Source organism: Drosophila mojavensis, unplaced genomic scaffold (genome assembly GCF_018153725.1).
Source record: "Drosophila mojavensis isolate 15081-1352.22 unplaced genomic scaffold, ASM1815372v1 contig_72, whole genome shotgun sequence".
Taxonomy (NCBI): domain Eukaryota; kingdom Metazoa; phylum Arthropoda; class Insecta; order Diptera; family Drosophilidae; genus Drosophila; species Drosophila mojavensis.
The window spans coordinates 3,419,386-3,442,396 of NW_025318897.1; the positions used below are offsets into that span (position 1 = coordinate 3,419,386).

At 36.5% G+C, this 23,011-nt stretch overlaps 2 protein-coding genes and 1 long non-coding RNA gene across 20 annotated transcripts in view; 1 reads left to right on the forward strand and 2 right to left on the reverse strand.

Moving 5' to 3' along the window:
- The window catches only part of LOC6585875 (glutamine-dependent NAD(+) synthetase), a 45,793-nt gene that overhangs the window by 8,117 nt on the left and 14,665 nt on the right, over positions 1–23,011 (forward strand). The window lies entirely within an intron of this gene.
- The window catches only part of LOC6585874 (cytosolic carboxypeptidase Nna1), a 78,530-nt gene that overhangs the window by 7,860 nt on the left and 47,659 nt on the right, over positions 1–23,011 (reverse strand). For 11 of the 18 annotated variants that reach the window (XR_001448960.3, XM_032732950.2, XM_032732948.2 and 8 more), the window contains exons 2-5: positions 6,819–7,000; positions 1,968–2,120; positions 970–1,807; positions 56–719 (exon numbers count right to left, since the gene is read on the reverse strand). Coding sequence is in view for 17 of the 18 variants with exons in the window: in XM_032732950.2 (XP_032588841.1) it covers positions 56–719; positions 970–1,807; positions 1,968–2,120; positions 6,819–7,000 (1,837 nt within the window). In the remaining variant the exon portion in view is untranslated. Of the gene's footprint in view, positions 1–55; positions 720–969; positions 1,808–1,967; positions 2,121–6,818; positions 7,001–23,011 lie in introns of those variants that run through there. The other 7 variants (XM_032732951.2, XM_032732943.2, XM_032732946.2 and 4 more) reach the window with 5 other exon arrangements.
- LOC122757415 lies at positions 7,053–21,999 on the reverse strand. Its single transcript, XR_006357447.1, has 3 exons — positions 21,477–21,999; positions 10,825–11,093; positions 7,053–7,094 (listed from the first exon to the last, which is right to left on the reverse strand). It is a non-coding gene; the product is annotated as an uncharacterized LOC122757415 (long non-coding RNA).

Consider the following 23,011-nt stretch of genomic DNA (forward strand, 5'->3'; position numbering starts at 1 on the left):
GCGTAGAGATTTTAATATTAGTGTTTGAAATTTACATCTAGCACATTATACTTACTCATCATCATTACGATAATAGGATATGTTGTTACCACATCTTCTCCAGCCTTCGTTTTTTTCCTTTGCTCCCAAAGTAGAGTACATAACTGGTCGCATTCCATCGTTATAAAGGCTATCTGACTTCACTAAATTTACAATGGAGAACCGGTAGAGCATGTTACGACGGGTGTGTCGAACGCGAAAATAGAACCATTGTTTCGATCGGCTTGTATAGAGATCAGGGCGTAGATAAAGCTCATAATAAGTGGGTGTAATCTGCACTGCCTTAGCCAAATTTCCTGATTCGAAGCGGGACTCAAATTCTAGACTTTCGTACTCCTCGGCGTTCATAGGATGACAGTTGGACACATATTTAGCGCCCCCCACTGATGAGCGACTGAACTGCATTTGGGGAATATCATAGGAAATATGTTGAGATTGAAAGGTTGTCCGATCAGTAACATTATTAAGCTCAGGATTATGTCTATCGTTAGCTTGATCATAAGTGCTAGTGTTAATGCTAGTACTCATATGAGGTACCCCAATATTGCTGCCCGGAATCGATTCAAAACCTCGACGACGACCCCTTGCCACAGCTGCTACTGCTGCAGCCATGGTCACGGCTCGCGTACAAAGTGGTGCTGGAATCAAAGGCAAATCCTTAGGCATTTTATCCGGTGCTGCTGTGGGCAAAGAGTATGTTTCAATTTCCGCTTTAGTTAAATGGAGTTAGATTCCAGCACGAGCTTAATCTTCAAACTCAAGCAATATAAGATATTATACGGCCGTGTGGCTACTTATATTATTGAAGTTATTTAATATTAGAAGCTAGAAATAATTCAAAAGTATGCGTATTATGGATTTATGGATTGAGATTGAGATTTGGACTCGTACTGATGTCTAATTTGTATTTTAATATTCATTCATTATTACATGCAATCCTGCACATGCTTTCTTCCCCAACTAGCGTTTCTGAATCCGATACTGAGCTCGAGCTAGTACGGGGACACTTATCCGCGCCACCGACTAAACGACCAACTGAAACTTTCCCGTCGCAGCCACTTATAACGTCGTCGTTTACAATGTCATTCATTTCTATGCTGCAGTCGTCACTGCTGTTTATGTCTTCGTCCCTGTCACCGATCATGTTACATTTGCGTGAATGTGAAACTTTTTCAAATGATTGTTGTGAATTGCCTTGGAAAGCAACTTCCAGGCGTGGAATATTTGTTTTGGGAAGCTTGAAGGGGGTAACTGCATATTTATTCTGTACCTTTTCTGAGGTTAGGCTGCTAGTGCCAGTCGAGGGCTTTTCGTCGTAATCGATAATCTTTTTAATAATCGCCTTAGATACTTTTTTGCCAAACTGACTAAGAACGTAATGCGGCGAAGCGGGTTTGTACTCAGAACTATTGTTCTTCCAAATGTCGTCAACTTTAGAAGTGCCCTTAATCTTTCCATCTGTGCTATGCTGTAGTGTTGTAGTTTCGAACCGTTTTTTCTTCGCATCGATGATACTCTGAATAACGGGTTTCTCACGGGTCTCTTTACCATCCACACTTACATTGTAGTCATCATCATCATCCTGAGAATTGCTCGTAGAGTGATCATCCAACCTATTAAATAGTTTAGACACCCTGTTTAGATGTGTTTTCCCCGACTGTAGCGTCATTCTCCGATTAACAGATATGAATTCATTCCTGGAATCCGAAGAGTCATCTGAATCTTCACTTGACTTTTCCTCTGTCTTGATTTTTGTATGTGTGCTTCCCTGTATTTTTGTTAAAATTCAATAAAATTATGATAATATCCCAACAAAAAATTTTCGTTGAAATCACCATCACATGTCTGCCCTCCCAAGTTTGTTAAGTGTGAGTGTGCTGGCTGTGCATATTTGTTGGTACCACAAAAAGTAAAATTATAGTACTCACATAGTTTACAGCACTTATAGGACAGTATGAAAAAACAACAATGCCGTTTTCCTCACCAACTGGGCGCGGCTTTAGCTCATTGCCCGTTGGCACGTTAAGTGGTTCGGGTTGCACTGGCACATAAGGAATGTGTATAATTCGCTCTCCAATGACCTGAGAAATAAGTTAAGTAATTTATAATCCTAGCTTTGTGTTTTTTCCTATCAGTATTCGGTAAATGTATGAAGCTATAAATACTCTAGGCTTAGTCTCTATATATGAGGGCAGCGATAACACGAAAATACGTTTTTTTGAAACCAATAATGTAGGCATATTTAGCGCCGGTGCGCAGTCGACGGTCTTGTATAAAATCAGCGGCTTTCTATCAAAGCGAAATTTTTATTTAAGATTTTTAAAATTATAATAAGTGATAAACAATAATATTACAAAGGCCTTTCCAGTGGGGAGTAAATAAATTAAATAAATTAAAAATTGTTGATAAGTGAACAGAAATTTGTACATATTATTGAAGTACATGAATTGACTACTGATTAGAGGATCTGAGCTCAAATGTAATCTGTTCAAGTCCTGAACATGTAGCAAGGGAGAGTGTGAGTGTGCACGCTTGTCGCGAAAACATTTTCATTATGAGCACCAACGCTTTCATACCCTTCCCACGAATAACCATCGAAACGCTTACAATTTGTTTGCATGAGCCTAACAAACGCTCTTATGATTTAGGTATACCCTTCACTCAAAAGGAAAGAGCTGGGATCGTCGCGAACAAATTTAAATTTTTGTGCGCTGCTGAGTTCGGTGATTTGAGAGACGATAGAGAGAGAGAGAGAGAGGGAGAGAGAGAGAGAGAATGGAACCATTTCGTTTAAGCGCTTGCAGCGCACTGACTTTGTCGTGCAATATTTTCACTGCTCGAACCTCCAGCGACCGAGCCGAGCAAATACGAAGTATAGTGGTCCACCAACTTAACATTTTCTGCTGTAGAAAAGTTTGTTTTACAGGTCTACTCTATGTGCTCTCTGGTTAGTGCTGTTACATACTTTTAACAAAGCCATTATACCCTGATTTCCCATTTTCAACGGTTTCAGGGTATAAGAAATGAATAGCATGACGGCATACAAAACGTATGGTAGAAAAACACGAAAAACTGAAAGGGACGCGAAAAGTGGTTCCTGAAATTAAGAATACGAACTTAGAAAACATTAACAAGTAAGAAGGCTCTAGTCGAGACTGCTCGACTAGGAGATACCCTGAACCCTCTAAGCTGATATTCTAATCATTCTGCACTTCTTTTATGCACACATACATACACATGCATCCACACGCACGCACAAGCCTGCGCTCTGCTAACTGCGCAGTAAGCAGCGACTGCGCTTGGGCTGCGCTGCAGCGTGGGCAATATTATGAGACTTTTTTTGTTGAATAATTTCTTTTGTAGACATACGATCTTAATGCAACTTTTAGAGGGTAATCATATGGTAAATATATGTGTACCTTCCAAAGCACAAGTCTCTAGTACTTGAAATGCGTTTTTTACAAATCGGTGGAGAAGGGGGCGTGGTATCCAAAATCTGTAAATCACAAAATATTTGCATCGATTAACTTTATATACAACGCAAATTTGAAGACTCCAGGTCTAAAAGTGTTGAAATTAGGCATAAAAAACAAAATCGATTTTTCGATTATTCTCTATAAAAAGTTATCGGATGAGTTATCGAAAAAATATGCATGCCAAATTTCAGCTCTCTAGCTCTTATAATTTCTGAGATCGACGCACTCATACGGACGGACGGACAGACGGACAGGGCTATATCGACTCAGCTCGTCGCGCTGATCAAGAATATATATACTTTATGGGGTCTGCCACGCCTCCTTCTGCCCATTACATACTTTTTCACAAAACCATTATACCCTGATTTCCCATTTTCAATGGGTTCAGGGTATAAAAAGCACATTTGATAAAAATAATACGCGTGCGTACAGAAGCTAAATATCTCGAAAGTTCAGGTATTTGTTTGTCTCAAACATAAATTTGTGCAAATTATTTATATTATTATTATTTATATTTATTATATTTATTTATATTATATTTCTTGATTGTTTTATGTGGCTTTGTGCGAGGGCATATTCAGTGTTACTATTGATAAAAATGCCGCGTCCTAGAAGATCTAATCTTTCCCGGCGGACTCATAATGCAATTAGGCATCGGAATTTCGCGAGTCAATTATCTGACGAAGATGGAGAAATCGCCCGAGAAAGGCGCCGCGTTAGTACCCAGCAAAGAAGGGCCTTAATTCGTGTTTCTCAAAGAGAGGTAGCCCGTGAAACGGCAATAAGAAATTGTTCAAGGATTGATTTGAATCGAGCAGCGTTTCGATATGATTGCACCATTGACTACATTGACATCGTTTAGTTTGCATTGGGCCAATGGACGTTGTTTGCCAGCATTGTGGCGCATTGAATTTTGCTGGTGAAACGCCCGGTTTGTGCTGCCTTAGTGGTAAAGTGACATTGCCATTAGTGGTCCCGCCACCAGAGCCATTGCGTTTCCTGCTTTATGGCGAAACACTAGAATCACGACATTTTCTAGCGACCACTCAAAAATACAATGCCTGTTTCCAAATTACTTCATTTGGGGCGGAAATTATTGGAGACGGATATAATCCGACATTTAAGGTAATTTACGTTCAAAATTTTATTTTCTATGATTAGAAAAAAAAAAAATTGGAATAATGTAGTTTGTTAGATTTCTGTAAAAAGTGTTTGTAAATCTAACTATAACTATGGCTTTGAATTTAAAGATTCAAGGCCAGATTTGCCATCGCATTGGATCATTGCAACCTATTGAAGATGCACAGCACAAAATCTCGCAAATATACTTCAATGGCCAAAGTTTTAGTAGCATCAAAAATTATCATGTGGGACGAATGCACAATGGCGCACAAACGCGCATTGGAAGCACTAGACCGAACATTAATAGATCTGCGCAATGACTCGAGATGTTTTGGTGGTTCAATGATTTTATTATCTGGCGATTTCCGACAAACACTACCAGTAATGCCAAGATCTACTGCTGCCGACGAAATAAACGCTTGCCTCAAAGCATCAAATCTTTGGCGATATGTAGCCAAACTTCAACTGTCTGTAAATATGAGAGTTGCATTGTTGAACGATCTATCTGCTGATGATTTCTCGAAGCAATTGCTGAACATCGGTAATGACCGTATTCCTGTTGACGAATCGAGTGGCTTGATTTCATTTCCTCAAAATTTTTGCAATTTCGTCTCATCAATAGATGAGCTTATCAACAAAGTATTTCCGAATATCATTGCTTTCCACAAAAATACTAAATGGTTAAGTGAGCGAGCAATTTTGGCGGCTAAAAATAAAGATGTGGATGACCTTAATTTTATAATTCAAAATAAAATTGTTGGTACTCTGTATTCATTCAAATCTATCGACTGTGTAACAAACGAAGAAGAAGCCACTAATTACCCAACTGAATTTTTGAACTCCTTGGATGTGCCTGGTTTACCACCGCACAATTTACAACTGTGCAATGGAACGCGTTTGGTGATAAGAAAACTGATGAGCAATGTGATTCACGCGTCAATACTCAAAGGAAAATTTAAAGATGAGGAAGTTCTTATTCCTAGGATTCCGATGATCCCAACAGATATGCCCTTTGAGTTTAAACGAATTCAATTCCCGATTCGTCTTGTCTTCGCCATGACGATCAACAAATCACAGGACCAATCTTTGACTATTTGTGGCCTCAATCTAGAAAATGTGTGTTTTTCTCATGGTCAATTGTACGTGGCATGCTCACGTGTTGGCAAACCATCCGTAATATTTGTTCTTGCACCTGACCAAAAAACGAAGAATGTCGTTTACCACAAGGTGCTTGAATGAAAATCCGATTAATAAATTAATCAGAGTGCATCCCTACCTGAACAACATAGCTTTCAACAATTTTTTACCTAGAAATAATGGATAGGTGAATGCAACGTTTGCCGGGCCAGCTAGTAATAATAATACAATAACGTACATATTATTATGCTTTGCTTTGTTATATAGTCTTAAACAGAAAACAAAAACAGAGCTTCAATGCATAACATTTCTCCGCGAACGTGAACGTGTCGATCTTAGCTAGAGATTTCAATTCTAAAGTAAATATAAAATCTATGTAGATTCATATGTGCTTTAAAGAATATCGTTTATATGTTATCACAATCTAGACTGCTCGAATCCAAAATCAGTAAATCTAAAGTCTCCAGTTCTTAAAGTGTTTAAATTAGGCTGGAAAGACAACATCAATTTATCGATTATCCTCGATAAAAAATATCGGATGAGTTATCGAAAAAACATAATAAACTAAGTAAAATAAGTGCAAAATTTTAGCTTTCTAGCCCATAATTTCTGAGATCCAGGCGTTCATAAGGGCGGACGAACAGGGCTGCTCGTCGCCCAGATCAAGAATATATATACTTTATAGGGCCTGCGATGATGACTGTTACATACTTTTCACAAAACCGTTATAAAAATAAATCTCCCCACTGGAGCGCGTGTGCGAGCATATGTTAATTCTTGTGTAAGCAAGAAACAAGGGAAAAAATTATGGAATATCAGTTGACCAAACGGTTCAGGGGCTCTCATTGTCGAGCAGTTTCGACTAGAGTTTTCTTACTTGTTTTATTTAAGTACAAATCAGATTAGCATCTGGTCGACTGAGCTGGTTAGATATAGTAAATCTGTCTATATATCTATATATACAATGAATGCAAATTATAGATATGTATAAATATATATAAATTTATATATATATATATATATTTTTTTTTTTTTTTAACTCACCTGGCATTCTACCGGCCATCTGGGGGCCTGCTGTGAGCAATCATTGTCCTTATCCTTAGGCAGTGCGAATAAATCCCGAGGTTCCTTCAATCGTGCAATTGGCTTCAATGTTTTTTCATCCGTATTAACAATTAATTGATTTGATTTAAGACCTTTCGAAAGAAAATTGCCCAGAAAACCTGCTAAAAGGGAATTATTACAATAGTATTATCAACTCGACGCGTATATTGTTACCAGACCAACCAATTATGTCCCCAATTTGAAGCCAAATGTGGTCTGGAATATTGTTGCTTAATAATTTCTTTTTGTCGATAGAATATCTTTGAAATATTTTCAGAACGTAATAATAACGTTTGGGATACAGGTTTGATTTTGACAAAAATCGAAATGTTATGAAATACATATAAATCTTATATATAAAATTCTCGTTTATATAAAGTTTGGAGATGGTAGCTTTCAAGATGTAAGAGATGAATTTGTTTAACAGATTTTCAATAACGGTTTTAGTCGATAATAAATAATTATTGATTTTTGTAAAAGACAAACTCGATATGAGCTCTCTATATACGAGCTTTCAAAACAAAAACAAAAAAAAAAGAAAACAAGTAAGAAAGCTCTAGTCGAGACTACTCGACTACGAGATCCCCTGAACCCTTCGAGCAACTGATATTTCAATAATTATTCGCATATGGACACATACACGCACACACACAGACATACGTACGAACGCATAAACACGCATTGGCTGCAGTGGTGGCTTACTATGGGAACTTAATTGTTTAATAACTTCTTCTTATGGATGCACTTTTTTCATGAAACTTTCAGATTATGATTATAACATGGATATGCATGCATTTGCCAAAGCACAAGTCTTTAGTATTTGAAATACGACTTTTGCAAATATGTGGGTGAGGGGGTGGGTATAGGGGTGGGATATAGGGTGGACTCTAGCTTTAAATATGTAGAATATATAATTTTATAACTGCTTTTCGATAAGGTATCTTATCGATAAAAAAATAGCGGGATGAGTTATCGATTTTTGGTGATAAACTCGATATCCGCGCTGTATATACGGAAATATGTCTCTAGCTCTTATCTGAAATCAACGCGTTCAAACATACAGACGGACGGACAGACAGATAGACGGACAGGGCCAAATCGACTCAGTATGATAAAAATAAAACTAAATATTTCTTATAAATTTGTATATTGGACTAAATATTGATAAACTTTTGCTTCGGTTGATATATACTAGTGTACATAAATAAGTCCTAGCTCTTATATATTCTGAGATCTAGGCAATCTCGCGGACAAACAGACGGACCGGGCTAAATCGATTCAGCTTGTCGCCTATGGGGTCTGTCACGTACATTTTCCCAAAAACATAATTCCCGGTTTTCCCATTTTCAATAAGTTCAAGGGCATTTTGGGCAAATTGGGAATAAAATTTACAAAACTCTTATAGAAGTTTAAAATTAAAATTTGTGACAGATTGAAGTGCGATTCTCGTTTTTATACCCTGAACCTATCGATTCTGTACAATTCATAGCGCTGATGGATCAAATTCTTAATGGGTTGAACATAAACCCCATAGCATCACGGAAAATAATACAATTAAATTTTTATTTTCAATTTTCAATAATATCCAGTAAGAAAACTCTAGTCGAGAGTGTTCGACTAGATACTACCTTGTACCACTGACCAGAGAACACATAGACTAGACATGTAGAACAAACTTTTTCAACACCGAAAAAATGCGCTGAGCGGACCAGACAACTTCGTATTTGGTCGGCTCGGTCTTCTGAGGCTCAAGCAGTGAAAATAAGGCAAGACAAAATCAGTGTGCTGCGACTGCTGCCACGAAATGCACGAATTACTAAATGAAGCAGGGCTATGCGCTCTTTTTCCCTTACTCACTCTCTCCCTCTCTTTATGCTCGCTCTCTCTCTCTATATGGTCTCTCAAATAGCAGCAGCGCACAGAAATTGAATATTGTTCGCGACGATCCCAGCTCTTTCCTCTTGAGTGTTGGGTATACCGAAATCATAAAAGCATTTGTCACGCTCATGCAAACAATATGTAAGCGTTTCGATGGTTATACGTGGGAAGGGTATGAAAGCGTTGATACGCATAAACAATATTATTTCGCGACGGGCAAGTACACACACACTTGTAGTCCCTTGCTCCATGTATGAGCATTTGTGACCTGCGTGCGTTACTCTTGCTGCTTGTAGCAATTTTAAGGCCCAGCATTTGCATTTGGTCGGTCTTACGGACTGTCATAACCACTTTAAACAGATGTACTATGTATGAACATACATACATATGTACATAAGTACATTTATATATTATTATTGCTAATCATGTTTATAAATGTGTTTATATCCGTAAATAATTATATATAATTAAAATTATTTTATACACATTTTTAACCGAAAAAATTATCGTAAAACACTACTAACTTTATTAAATGCTTTGCAATATATGAAATACACATTTCATATTATACTCAAGCTTTACTCATTATTGTCAAAAATTTCTAATTAAGTCATAATGGCCCATTTGATAGTCACCCTACGATTCAAATCATACAAAATTTACAAACTACTAAATCCGGAGACAATTAGCTTGCCATCCCATACAAGCATACACATACACAAATGTATGTATGCATGTGCTCACTTCACAAGGCAGACCAACGGCAACTTTTGGGCTGATAATAGACGAAAATACTGAGAAAGAATTGAGTTTCGCGACGCACGCACACAAAAGCACATACACGTAGCAAGGATGTAAATGTGTGTGTGCATGCTCGTCGCGAAAATGTATTCTTTCTGTGCAGAACAGGCTGTGCAAATTGTAAAGCCCAAAATTTGCCGTGCTTCATTTAGTAATTCGTGCATTTCGTGGCAGCAGTCGCAGCACACTGATTTTGTCTTGCCTTATTTTCACTGCTTGAGCCTCAGAAGACCGAGCCGACCAAATACGAAGTTGTCTGGTCCGCTCAGCGCATTTTTTCGGTGTTGAAAAAGTTTGTTCTACATGTCTAGTCTATGTGTTCTCTGGTCAGTGCTTGTACCAATCTAATAAACAATCACATTTAGAACGGTTGTAAATTTCAGTTTCGATATGTTTCAAAACATAAATGAAATAAAAGGCTCTAACTTATACAGTTTATAATATTGATATGTAGAATAAAGTTAAATATATTAAATTCCTTGTCCTGAATACTCACCAAAATACCACTGTGGTAACTATAAATTGCCTCAAAAGTCCTAGCGCTAATATACATACATACATATGTGTGTATTCATTATATAGATTTAAACAATGTCTTTTATTGTTCGCATTGCTTAAATAACAAAAGTCAAAATAACGATAATTAATGAAAAATTCAATGAGTGCGTGATAGGCGACAAACGTCTTGAGTGAGTTTATATTGGAGTGAGCTCAACGCGTCATATCCTACGGCCTCCAATAAAAAGAGCGAGATAAATTAATCCTTAAAACGGAATAAAAAAGAAGCCGAAGCGTAAAGGCGTCGAATCAATCGAGTTTTTGCATGCATTTTTATATCCTGAACCCATTTCCAACAGGAAATCAGGGTATAATGGTTTTGTTGAAATGTAACAGGCAGAAGGAGGCGTGGCAGACCCCATAAAGTATATATATTCTTGATCAGGGCGACGAGCTGAGTTGATTTAGCCCTGTCCGTCTGTCTGTCTGTCCACCCGTCCGTTTGTCACTATGTTTGAACGCGTCGATTTCAGAAGATACAAGAGCTAGAGACCTCCATTTTTTTTTGAAATGTTCGTGTATACCACGCGGATATCGAGTTTATCATTAAAAATCGATAACTTTCCGTTATTTTTATCGATAAAAACCCTTATCGTAAATCACTAATAAAATTATATCTCCTAAAGCTAGAGTCTCCAAATTTTGAATGTTTACTTATATGCACTTTATACAATTTCGGTTTTTGTTTAAATTTAACCACTTTACTTACTTTTTCTGTCTCCCTATGATCTCTCCCCTATGTGCTCACAAGCAATAGAGCAGAAAAATTGAAATCGGTTCGCGACAAGCATGCACACGCTTATAGTGCCATGCTACATGTATGATCATTTTTGTGGCTGTATGCAAACTTATCATGTATCACTCATGTACTCGCACTCACACTCCCACTCCAATTCTTTTTTGCTCGGTTGAATATTCTGACTTGAGTCATACATGACCGTTTTCGTTTTAGCTGTCACTCAAAATACATATTGCGAGCTGTTAATTTGAACACCGTTTCTCTGTTATTCATGCAGCACTCTAGTACATACATACATACATATGTTTTACCACTAACCACAATGTTTCCAGTCCCGTCGTGAAATCATATTGTTTATGCGCATCAACGCTTTACACCCTTCCCACGAATAACCATCGAAACGCTTACAATTTGTTTGCATGAGCCTGATAAACGCTTTTATGATTTAGGTATACCCTTGACTCAAAAGGAAAGAGCTGGGATCGTCGCGAACAAATTTAAATTTTTGTGCGCTGCTGTGTTCGGTGATTTGAGCAAAAAAAGCTGTTTTTGGTGGAAGATACTTTTAAAAAAGCTGAAATCTTTTGAAAAAAATCGGACAAAAAAAACTGATGCTTTTTGAATTGATTTGATTGATATTTATATATATTTTTGGTAATTGGAAGTCATGGCAGCATTTCTTTAACCGCGGCAAGCCGTATCTATAAAGTTTTACACTATGTATGTTTTACCTGACGCTTAAAATTGAGTAAGCATATCAAAATTCATTTTATTGCCCATTTTCAATGGGAAATCAGGGTATAATGGTTTTTTTGAAATGTATGTAACAGGCAGAAGGAGGCGTGGCAGACCCCATAAAGTATATATATTCTTGATCAGGGCGACGATCTGAGTTGATTTGGCCCTGTCCGTCTGTCCGTATGTATGAACGCGTCGATTTCAGAAGATATAAGAGCTAGAGACATCAAATTTTTTTTAAATGTCCGTAATTACAGCGCGCATATCAAGTTTATCATTAAAAATCGATAACTCATCCCGATCTTTTTTTATCGATAAAAAACCTTATCGAAAACCAGTTATAAAATTATTTCTCCTACACCTTTATTGCTAAAGTCTCCAAATTTTTTATGTATGCTAATATGCAATTTATGCAATTTCGGTTTTTGTTAAAATTTACCCCCACCCTTAAATTCACCCCCTCACCCTCACTTTTGTAAAAAGCGTATTTCAAATACTAGAGACTTGTGCTTTGGCAAATACATGCATATCCATGTTGTAATCATAATCTGAAAGTTGCATGAAGATCGTATGTCCACAAAAAAGTTATTAAACAATTAATTTCTCATAGTAAGCCAACACTGCAGCCCATGCGTGTTTATGCGTGGGTGCTTGGGTGTGTGTCTGGGTTTGTGTATGTGTGTGTGTGTGTGTGTGTGTGTGTGTGTGTGTGTGTATGAGTGTGTGTGTGTGTGTGTGTACGTATTTCTTGTGTAAGCTGAAAGACACGAAAAATTATTGAAATAGCTATTGCTCCAAGGGTTCAGGGGATCTCGTAGTCGAACAGCCTCGACTATAGCTTTCTTACTTGTTTCCACTTGCGCGTTCGACCATGGCATGGAAAGCAATGACATTGCAAAAGTGGCTAAGTCCCTACATTTTTTATTTCCTCCCGAATACTTATAAGCACACCTCTCACTCTAAACTATTAGAAAATTTACCGGCAACCTATTAATTAAAACATATTTAGTTAACACATAAATTTTTTACTTTATGCTATCTTGAGTTGCATACATTCTTTTTAATCGCTTTATAAGCTCTGTTAGAAAATTTTACCGTTTTATTTATATGGAATCCAAAACTTCGATATTATAAGTTATATTGAATAAAATATAAATCATATTCTTGTTTAGTTAGTTCCACTCTATTATCGATTGGTTCGTTCATTGAAAATTAAACTACCGAACTATTTAGTTTTAATTCAACTATAATGACAAACACTTCACTACATACGATTAATCACTACAAAATATGATAAATTGGTCAGTAAAGAAAAAAGCGGAAAATAACAATTTTTTTTTTAAATCCAGAATTCCCGCTGCCTAGTGTTTTGCATTTTTTCCCGCAATTGGATGTTAAAAAAAAAGAGATTTAAGATTTAAGAGCCTCCAGCGACCGAGCCGAGCAAATACGAAGTTTGGGGTCCACCAACTTAACATTTTCTGCTGTAAAAAATTTGTTCTAAATCCCAGTGGCGACGAGCTGAAAAATGTCGGTCGAAATAATGCATTACATACAAAACGTAAAGTAATGCGTTACCTGATATTTTTTTCAGCGTATTTGTAATGACCAAAATTAAAACGACTACTCTTACGAAAGAATCGAGCTGTTGTCAACTTCGTTTTTGTATGCCCCTTCCCCTCTAATCAACAAACGATTTTCGTCTTCGTTTGGTTTCTTTGTCTATGCCTATTTCTTTTGTACGTATAGTGTTAATGTGTGAAAATACAAGTGCATATTTGTACACATATGTATGTGACACGTCACTTTTCTGTTTTTGTTGAGCCGTGCGGGCGTAATTTTGAAGGAAAGTATTTCGCAGTGAGCTATAAATATAAATATGCTCTATGTATCTGTTATGTATAAATCATCTTATTTTTATCTTTAATAACAAAAAATTAATAATGTTTAATTAAAAGACGCTATTAAAACCGAAGGGTGGAACAAAAAGAGCTAACTATTAGGAACTGCTTGCGGGCTCAAAAAGGTCGGCTAGCGAAGCAAAGGTCACTCCCGCTCTCAACAGGAGAGTTCGTTTCTTCTCGATTTGTTTTCTCTCGAGTACATTGAGTTGAGCTATTTGTGTGACGTTCATTCAATGAGCATCGTTTAGGGAGCGATACGATTGTCGTTCGCACAATGAGACTGAAAACTGACTGAAAAACTGAATCCAAACGGTCTTCACATTATTTTCCTTGTAGATTAAAAGAAATACAATTTTTCAAGCAACAATTTAAGTTTATTTGCAAATATTTTTTCTGTGTTATTTGTATGTAGTATTATTCACATTATATATATAAATACATTATATATATAAAACAAGTAAGAAAGCTCTAGTCGAGACTGCTCGACTACGAGATCCCCTGAACCCTTCAAGCAATTGATATTTCAATAATTCTTTGCGTCTTTCTGCTTACACAAGAAATACACACACACACTCACAGACAGGCACGCATAAACACGCATTGGCTGCGGTGGTGGCTTACTATGGGAATTTAAGGAGCTAATAACTTTTATTGTGGATGGACTATCTTCATGAAACTTTCAGATTATGAATATAACATAAATATGCATGTATTTGCCAAGCCACACGATTGCAAATAGTACGTTTACTCGAATACATACATACATACACAAAAGACTTCTATTTCTATTTCACTCAATCAAACAGGCGGGGAACAACCTGAGCAAAATAGAAAAAATGTAAACGGTTGTTCTCCGAACGAGAACGAACTCGACGAGCAATCATTTCAATCGGTTGCTCACAGTATTGTAGTGTATACAATATATCAATGTAGACATATGCCCAACATAAGTAAGAGTATCATGCTCACAACATAGCAACACTTTGTTGTTTCTTTTATATTATAACAGCTATACATAAGTGCCGTAATATGATCGGTCACTTGTGTATAAACCGGCCTGCAGCGTGGGATCTGCAACGTAAACATTATTACGTTCTCGTCCACGCCGTAGCTTAAACGCTAAAACGTATATGCCTTCTGCATGTACATACAAACACATATACACACACATACGGCATGCTATATACATTATGCCGCTGCTTTTAGCGACAGAATTATTTATGTAGACTTTATGTATTTTAGGCTAAGACATTTATTGAATAAAATACGGAGAGCATTCGCTGTTTAGAACTCAAACCAAAGAGTACATGCCTTTCATTTAAAAACGTTGTTTACACTATGATTATAAATAATAATATTTGTTTCCAAAAATGGATTACCTGACAATTTGCAGATTTTACATTGATTTGTTCCCAGTTGAAAACATTTTGAAAGCTAAAAAACAAAATATTTCTCCTATTCCTGAATATTTTTGTCAAGAAAATATTTCTATGATAGAAAGGCAGTATAATGAAGTTTCTCTAATAACATGGGGAAAACATTGAAAGGTCCAACAAATTTTGGGGAGAGGTAACTGTCGAAATTGTGCGGGGAACAAATGATTCGAAGAGTTTGCAAATGATTCAAAGAGTTGGCAATGATTTAAATGCAGATTATTTCACTGCCTTGGTCGAATGTCAAAGTTGAGAGGGTGTTCAGCCAAATGAATATTATAAAATCTAAAATAAGAAACCGGATGAGCGTGGATACTCTCAATTCGCTTTTAAAAATAAAAAATTATTTAAGGTCCAAGAATGAAAATGTTAACATAATTATAACAAGTAAGAAGGCCCTAGTCGAGATTGCTTGACTAGGAGATACCCTGAACCCTTCGAGCAACTGATATTCCAATAATTATTCGCATATGGACACATACACGCACACACACAGACATACGTACGAACGCATAAACACGCATTGGCTGCAGTGGTGGCTTACTATAGGAAGTTAATTGTTTAATAACTTTTCTTGTGGTGGACTATCTTCATGAAACTTTCAGATTATGAATATAACATAGATATGCATGTATTTGCCAAAGCACAAGTCTTTAGTATTTGAAACACTCTTTTTACAAATCGAACGGTGAGGGGGTGAATTAGAGGCGGGGGGTAAATTTTGACGAAAATCGAATTTCTATAAACAACATATGAATCTACTTTAAAAATTTTGTGACTCTAGCTTTAAAGATGTAGGAGATATAAATTTATTACTGGTTTTCGATGTTTTTAATCGATAAAAAATAACAGGGAAAGTTATCGATATTTGAAGCAAAACTCAATATGCCCGTGCTATACACGGACCTAGAAAAATATTTCAACTCTCTAGTTCTTATATCTTCTGAGATCGATGCGTTCAAGCATACGGACAGACGGACAGAGCTAAATCCACTCAACTCGTCGCCCTGATCAGGAATATTTATACTTTATGGGGTCTGCCACGCCTCCTTCTGCCTATTACATACTTTTAACAAAACCATTATACCCTGATTTCCCATTTTCAATGGGTTCAGGGTATAAAAATGGCCGGTAAAATGTTGACTTTAGAAGAAAGTGGGCAGCAGTTCCTGCAGCTCCAGACAACGGAGTAAAGAAACAGAATGGAAACAAGTAAGAAGGCTCCAGTCGAGACTGCTCGACTAGGAGATGCCCTGAACCCTCTAAGCTGGTATTCTACTCATTCTGCACTTCTTTTATGCACACATGCATACACACACATGCATACACACGCATCCACACGCACCTATAATCACGACCTCTGCTGGCTGCGCGGTTAGAAGCGACTGCGCTGCAGTGTGGGCAATATTATGAGAATTTAATTGTTGAATAGTTTCTTAATGAAACTTTCAGAGCGTTATCATATAGCTCGAATGTGTGCACATTCCAAAGCACAAGTCTCTACTATTTGAAACGCGTTTTTTACAAATTAGGGGCGAGGGGGGCGTGGTATCCAAAATCTGTAAATTACAAAATCTTCGTATCGATACTGTATATACACAGTAAATCAAATTAGGCCGAAAAAACAAAATCAATTTTTCGATTATTCTAGATTAAAAAGTTATCGGATGAGTTATCGCAAAAATATGATAAACTTGCACTGCGTATGATAAACACGAGTATGCATGTCAAATTTCATATATCGACTCAGCTCGTCGTGCTGATCAAGAATATATATACTTTATGGGGTCTGCGATGATTCCTTCTGTCCGATTTCCCATTTTCAATGGGTTCAGGGTATAAATATATTCACCCAATTCAGTGAGAAAATACTCAATACCCTACAAAGTTTTGGATTGAGAGGCGTGTTTCTAATGATTCGGGAGGAAATAAAAAATTTAGGAACTTGGCCACTTTTGCAATGGCATTGCTTTCCTTGCCAACGTTTAAAACTTTAGAGTGAGGTCAATACTGTGAAAACAATACTACACAATACAATGAATATACAGTGACGAACTAAATTATTGGCACAACAAGATTCTTAAAGTTTGTAACAATTTGTTAAGTCTTGAAGCGCTTTTTTTTAAGAAAACATAAAATTGCTTAAATAGGATAGGGTATTTATCATATTATACAAAATAGAAAATAAATATATATATATATATATATATATATATATATGTATATACACTGCGCGTCATCAGGTTACACTCAATCTCAAAGCTGAATATAAGCTAAACCATCAGAGCTTCATCTTAAAATTTTTTTTTATTATACTACATCTATTTATCTTTAAAATAAAAAAAACAATGGCTACTGTAACAATAGGGAATCATTAAAAAAATTTTTTTTTGGAAAATGTACAAAAAACAAGTAAGAAAACTTTAGTCGAGAGTGTTCGACTAGATACTGCCCTGAACCCAACTAATAAAAATGCCCATTTACTATGGCCAAAATTTCAATTTCGATGTATTTAAAAATATAAATGAAATACAAAACTCACTTAATAAAATATAAAAATATTTTGAAACAATTAAAAAAATTAACATAAGTTGCACCGATCGGGATTCGAACTCGCGACTTCTCGATCGAGCGTCACGCAGCTACTCACGCCACCTCACTTTCGGAATCCGCTTTGGCAAAACTGAAATAGATTCACTGCTGCAGCGCCATCTACCAAAACTAAACCAAACTAATAGCTGAAGTGATTCAAAGAATGTTCCAGAAGAAGTTTGAATGTATGTGTGCACATGTATACGGTGCTGTTGTAGCTGCTGCATGTGCGTTTGTTAATTGAAATATTTGATGATTTTTAATTAACTTTTGACTTAAAGGATTTTAATGAAACTTTCAGCATATGATCTACATATTATATTGAATATTTGAGAAATTAAAAAAAATGAAAAATCATTCACAATTAGCCGTAGTGGCATCTGACTTGAACTTGAATGTTTTTATTCGATCTTAATATCATTGAAAAAGGCTGGGGATGGTTGGTCAGGAAAGTATATGAGTCCGGAAAGCATTATAGTACAAAGACAGAGGTAATCGAAGGTACTGAACACGCTTGGTCAACCATATCCTTGAATAATATTGAACAACTCTATAATTCCATTGCTAATCGAATTTTTGAAGTAATTTAAAAAAAAAAGCAAGTAAGAAAGCTCTAGTCGAGACTACTCGACTACGAGATCCCCTGAACCCTTGGAGTAATAGCTATTTCAATAATTTTTCGCGTCTTTCAGCTTACACAAGAAAAACACACACACACACACACACACACACACGCACGCACACACAGGCATACATACACACACACACACACACACACACACACACACACACACACACACACACACACACACACACACACACACACACACACACACACACATACACAAACATTTACATACATATACACACACAAGCATAAACACGCATGGGCTGCAGTGAGCGCTTACTATGAGAACTTAACTGCTTAATAACTTTTTTTGTGGAAACTTTTTTTGTGAAACTTTTAGATTACGATTATAACATGGATATGCATGTAATTGCCAAAGCACAAGTCTCTAGTATTTGAAATACGCTTTTTACAAAAGTGAGGGTGAGGGGGTGAATTTAAGGGTGGGCGGTAAATTTTAACAAAAACCGAAATTGTATAAATTGCATATAAGCATACATTAAAAATTTAAGAGACTAGCAATAAAGGTGTAGAAGATATAATTTTATAACTGGTTTTCGATAAGGTTTTTTATCGATAAAAAAAGATCGGGATGAGTTATCGATTTTTAATGATAAACTTGATATGCGCGCTGTAATTACGGACATTTAAAAAAAATTTGAAGTCTCTAGCTCTTATATCTTCTGAAATCGACGCGTTCATACATACGGACAGACGGACAGACGGACAGACAGACAGACAGACGGACAGGGCCAAATCAACTCAGCTCGTCGCCCTGATCAAGAATATATATACTTTGTGGGGTCTGCCACGCCTCCTTCTGCCTGTTACATACATTTCAACAAAACCATTATACCCTGATTTCCCATTGAAAATGGGTTCAGGGTATTAAAAAGGCACTACGCACTACTAATATTACTTTAAAATAATAATAGCTTAATATACAGGTGTTATTTTTGTCATTAGCTTAAATAAATTGAATTTATCGCAGGGGGCTCTAATCTGATAACCAAATTTTTGTTACATTTGTTTTGTACATTTTACAAAAAAAAAAACAAGTAAGAACGTTGCAGTCGGGCGTTACCGACTGCAGAATACTCATTCACATCCAATCAACAATTTAGTAGTTCAGTTTCGCTCTAATACTGTAGAAAATACAGTTTTTTCCGATCTTAGAACGCGATAACGGTACCCTAACTATAAAGTTTGAATGTTTACCCTCAAAAAATGTGAAAATAACAGGGTATTTTTCGATATGCCACGCCCCTAAAGAGGCGTAAAAATTATTTTTGCGGTCATCGATAGACGAGGTTACTGGTAACTTAACTATCTATCTAACTATCTTCTAGCTATTATACTTTAGGAGTTATCAACTTTTGCGGTTTGCCACGCCTCCTGTGGGCGGACATATATCCGACAAAACTTTTTGGTCTTGGATGGTCAGCCCAAGTATATGTACAAAATTTGAGGTCTCTGGCATCAATAGTGTCCTAAATATAGCAGAATTTAAAAAATCACTATATCTTCAGGTCCGATTTGCCACGCCCCCAATGGGCGTAGACATACATTTTTGTCATTAGGCTCTATAGAATCATAACATTAGCTGACGTGCAAAATTTCAGCGCTCTAGCTGTAAAACTCTTGAAGATACAGTTTTATCCGATTTGCCACGCCCCCAATGGGCGGAGATATATCCGCCATAGCTCGTGATCTTGGGTGGTCGACGCGGACCTACATACCAAATTTCAGCTTTCTTGCTCTTCAACGAACATGCTTTCTGGTATATCGGAAAATGCATTTTCCGATTTGCCACGCCCCTAGTGGGCGGATCGGGAAAATTTTAACACTTTATAAATCGGAGATATACACGAGTATGTGTTCCATACGTTCATACGGACAGACGGACAGACGGACGGACAGCAAGACGGACATTGCACGAAACCAATATACTAATTCACTTTCGTGAATGAGTATAATTATTACAAAATTATTCCCTATTGCTACAGTAGCCATTGTTTTTTTTATTTTACAGAGAAATAGATGTAGTATAATAAAACAAAACCATTATACCCTGATTTCCCATTGAAAATGGGTTCAGGGTATAATAATAAAACAAGTAAGAAAGCCCTAGTCGAGACTGCCCGACTACGAGATCCCATGAACCCTTCGAGCAAAAGCTATTTCAATCACTTTTCGTGTCTTTCTACTTACACAAGAAACACGCACGCACACACACACACACGCACGCACACATAGGCATACATACACACACACACTCATACACACACATACACACACACACATACACAAACATTTACATACACAAACACATACACACAAGCATAAACACGCATGGGCTGCAGTGTACGCTTACTATGAGAACATAATTGTTTAATAACTTTTTTTTTTTTGGACATACGATCTTCATGCAACTTTCAGATTATGATTATAACATGAATATGCATGTATTTGCCAAAGCACATGTCTCTAGTATTTGAAATACGTTTTTTTACAAAAGTGATGGTGAGGGGGTGGATATAAGGGTGGGGAGTAAATTTTATCAAAAACCGAAATTGTATAAATTGCATATAAGCATACATCAAAAATTTGGAGACTCTAGAAATAAGGGTGTAGGAGATATAATTTCATAACTGGTTATCGATAAAAAGAACGGGATGAGTTATCGATTTTTAGTGATAAACTCGATATCCGCGCTGTAAGTACGGACATTTAAAAAAAAATTGAAGTCTCTAGCTCTTATATTTTCTGAAATCGGCGCGTTCAAACATACGGACAGACGGATGGACGGACGGACGGACAGACAGACAGACGGACAGGGCCAAATCGACTCAGCTCGTCGCCCTGATCAAGAATATATATACTTTGTGGGGTCTGCAACGCCTCCTTCTGCCTGTTACATACATTTCAACAAAACCATTATACCCTTATTTCCCATTGAAAATGGGTTTAGGGTATAAACAAATTTAAAGATAAAGCTCTGATGGTTTAGCCTTTATTCAGCTTTGAGATTGACTGTAAAGGCGGGCGGTAACCTGATGACGCGCAGTATCTATACATATATATGTATATATATATATATATATATATATATATATATATGTATGTATACATATTCAACTCAATGAAATCTCACCCAAAAATGATTAAAAATCTATTTTTACATTTTGTTTATTTGTTTTGAAACAAATACCAGGTATTTTTGTATTTCTTTAGCTTAATTTCATTAGCTACATTTTGTGAAATTTAAAATGCTCATATGCAGTTAATATTTTGATTTATATACAGGTGTAATTTTACTATGGTTACCTAAGAAAGACTAGTCACAAATGGTACTCATAAATTTTTATGTTATTTAGTCACAGTTATTCATTCTCGTTTAGCGGCTTTCAATTTATAAAAGTCGAGCTTCTTCGTATGATTATCCGATAAACTTTAAACGTGTTCTGGCCCGTCGTAACAACTCGCGCAATTTGTTTTTGACTAAAACCAAAGACCAATTAAACTAAGTCTTTTATTGGCCTACAGTCGACGCCAATAGCTGACCGCTCGCCACTCGGCGCCCAATCATAGCATGGGGCAAAGAAAATTAGAGGTGCTGGCGGCAGCAATACCAGTGAATATTATATTTTGCACCAAAAAAACAGAAGCAACAACATAGTCGCAAAGCTTTTATGTAGTATTCAGCCTCCTTAACAATCGTATATTGCGAAGCTTTGCATTTGCTGTGGCAGAAACTTTTGGCTCGCATTTAAAAAAAGACATTGAATATAATAAAAATATTTGTAATAACAAGTAGAAGAGTTTTTAGCCTTGTGTATCCGACTGAAAGATACCCTGCGTACACATCAAGTTTGACAAACTTGACGAATGGGCTACTGTTTAAGTGCGAGGACTTCCCCAACTCAAGCTATTAATCCAAAAGATTTATGTAAATTCGTTTAATTGGCAAGTGAAAACACTCTAGTCGAAGTGTGTATGTATGTATGTATATGTATATACATATATTAACCTTAATATTTGCTTCAAATTGTTTCCAAAATATTGAACTTATCCAACAGTACTACTACTAATATGGTGTATGTGTTTATATGCACTTGTGTTGAATAACACACACAAAAAAAAAACAAGTAAGAAGACTCTAGTCGAGACTGCTCGACTAGGAGATACCCTGAACCCTCTAATCTGATATTCTAATCAGTCTGCACTTCTTTTCGACACACATACATACACACACACGTATTAGAATGCGCTCTACTAACTGCGCTTGGGCTGCGCTGTAGTATAGGTAACATTGTAAGAATTTATTTGTTGAATATTTAAATTGTTATACGTACAATCTTAATGAAAGGCGTAATTATATGGTGAAAATGTATGTCCATTCCAAAGCACATGTCTCTAGTACTTGAAATACGCTTTTTACAAAGGTGAGGGTGAGGGTGTGGATATAGGGGTGGGGGATAAATTACAACAAAAATCGAAATTATATAAAATACATATAAGTCTACATTTAAAATTTGCAAGCTCTATCTCTAAAGGTGTAGGAGATATAATTAAATAACGAGCTTTCGATAAGGTTTTTGATCGATAATAAAATATCGGGAGTAGTTATCGATATATAAAGAAAAACTTGATATGCGCGTGATATACACGGACCTAGAAATAAAAAAATTTCAAGTCTCTAGCTCTTATATCTTCTGAGATCGACACGTTCATACATACGGACGGACGCACGGACGGACAGATAGACAGACGGACGGACAGACAGACGGACAGGGCCAAATCGACTAAGCTCGTCGCCCTGATCAAAAATATATATACTTTGTGGGGTCTGCCACGCCTCC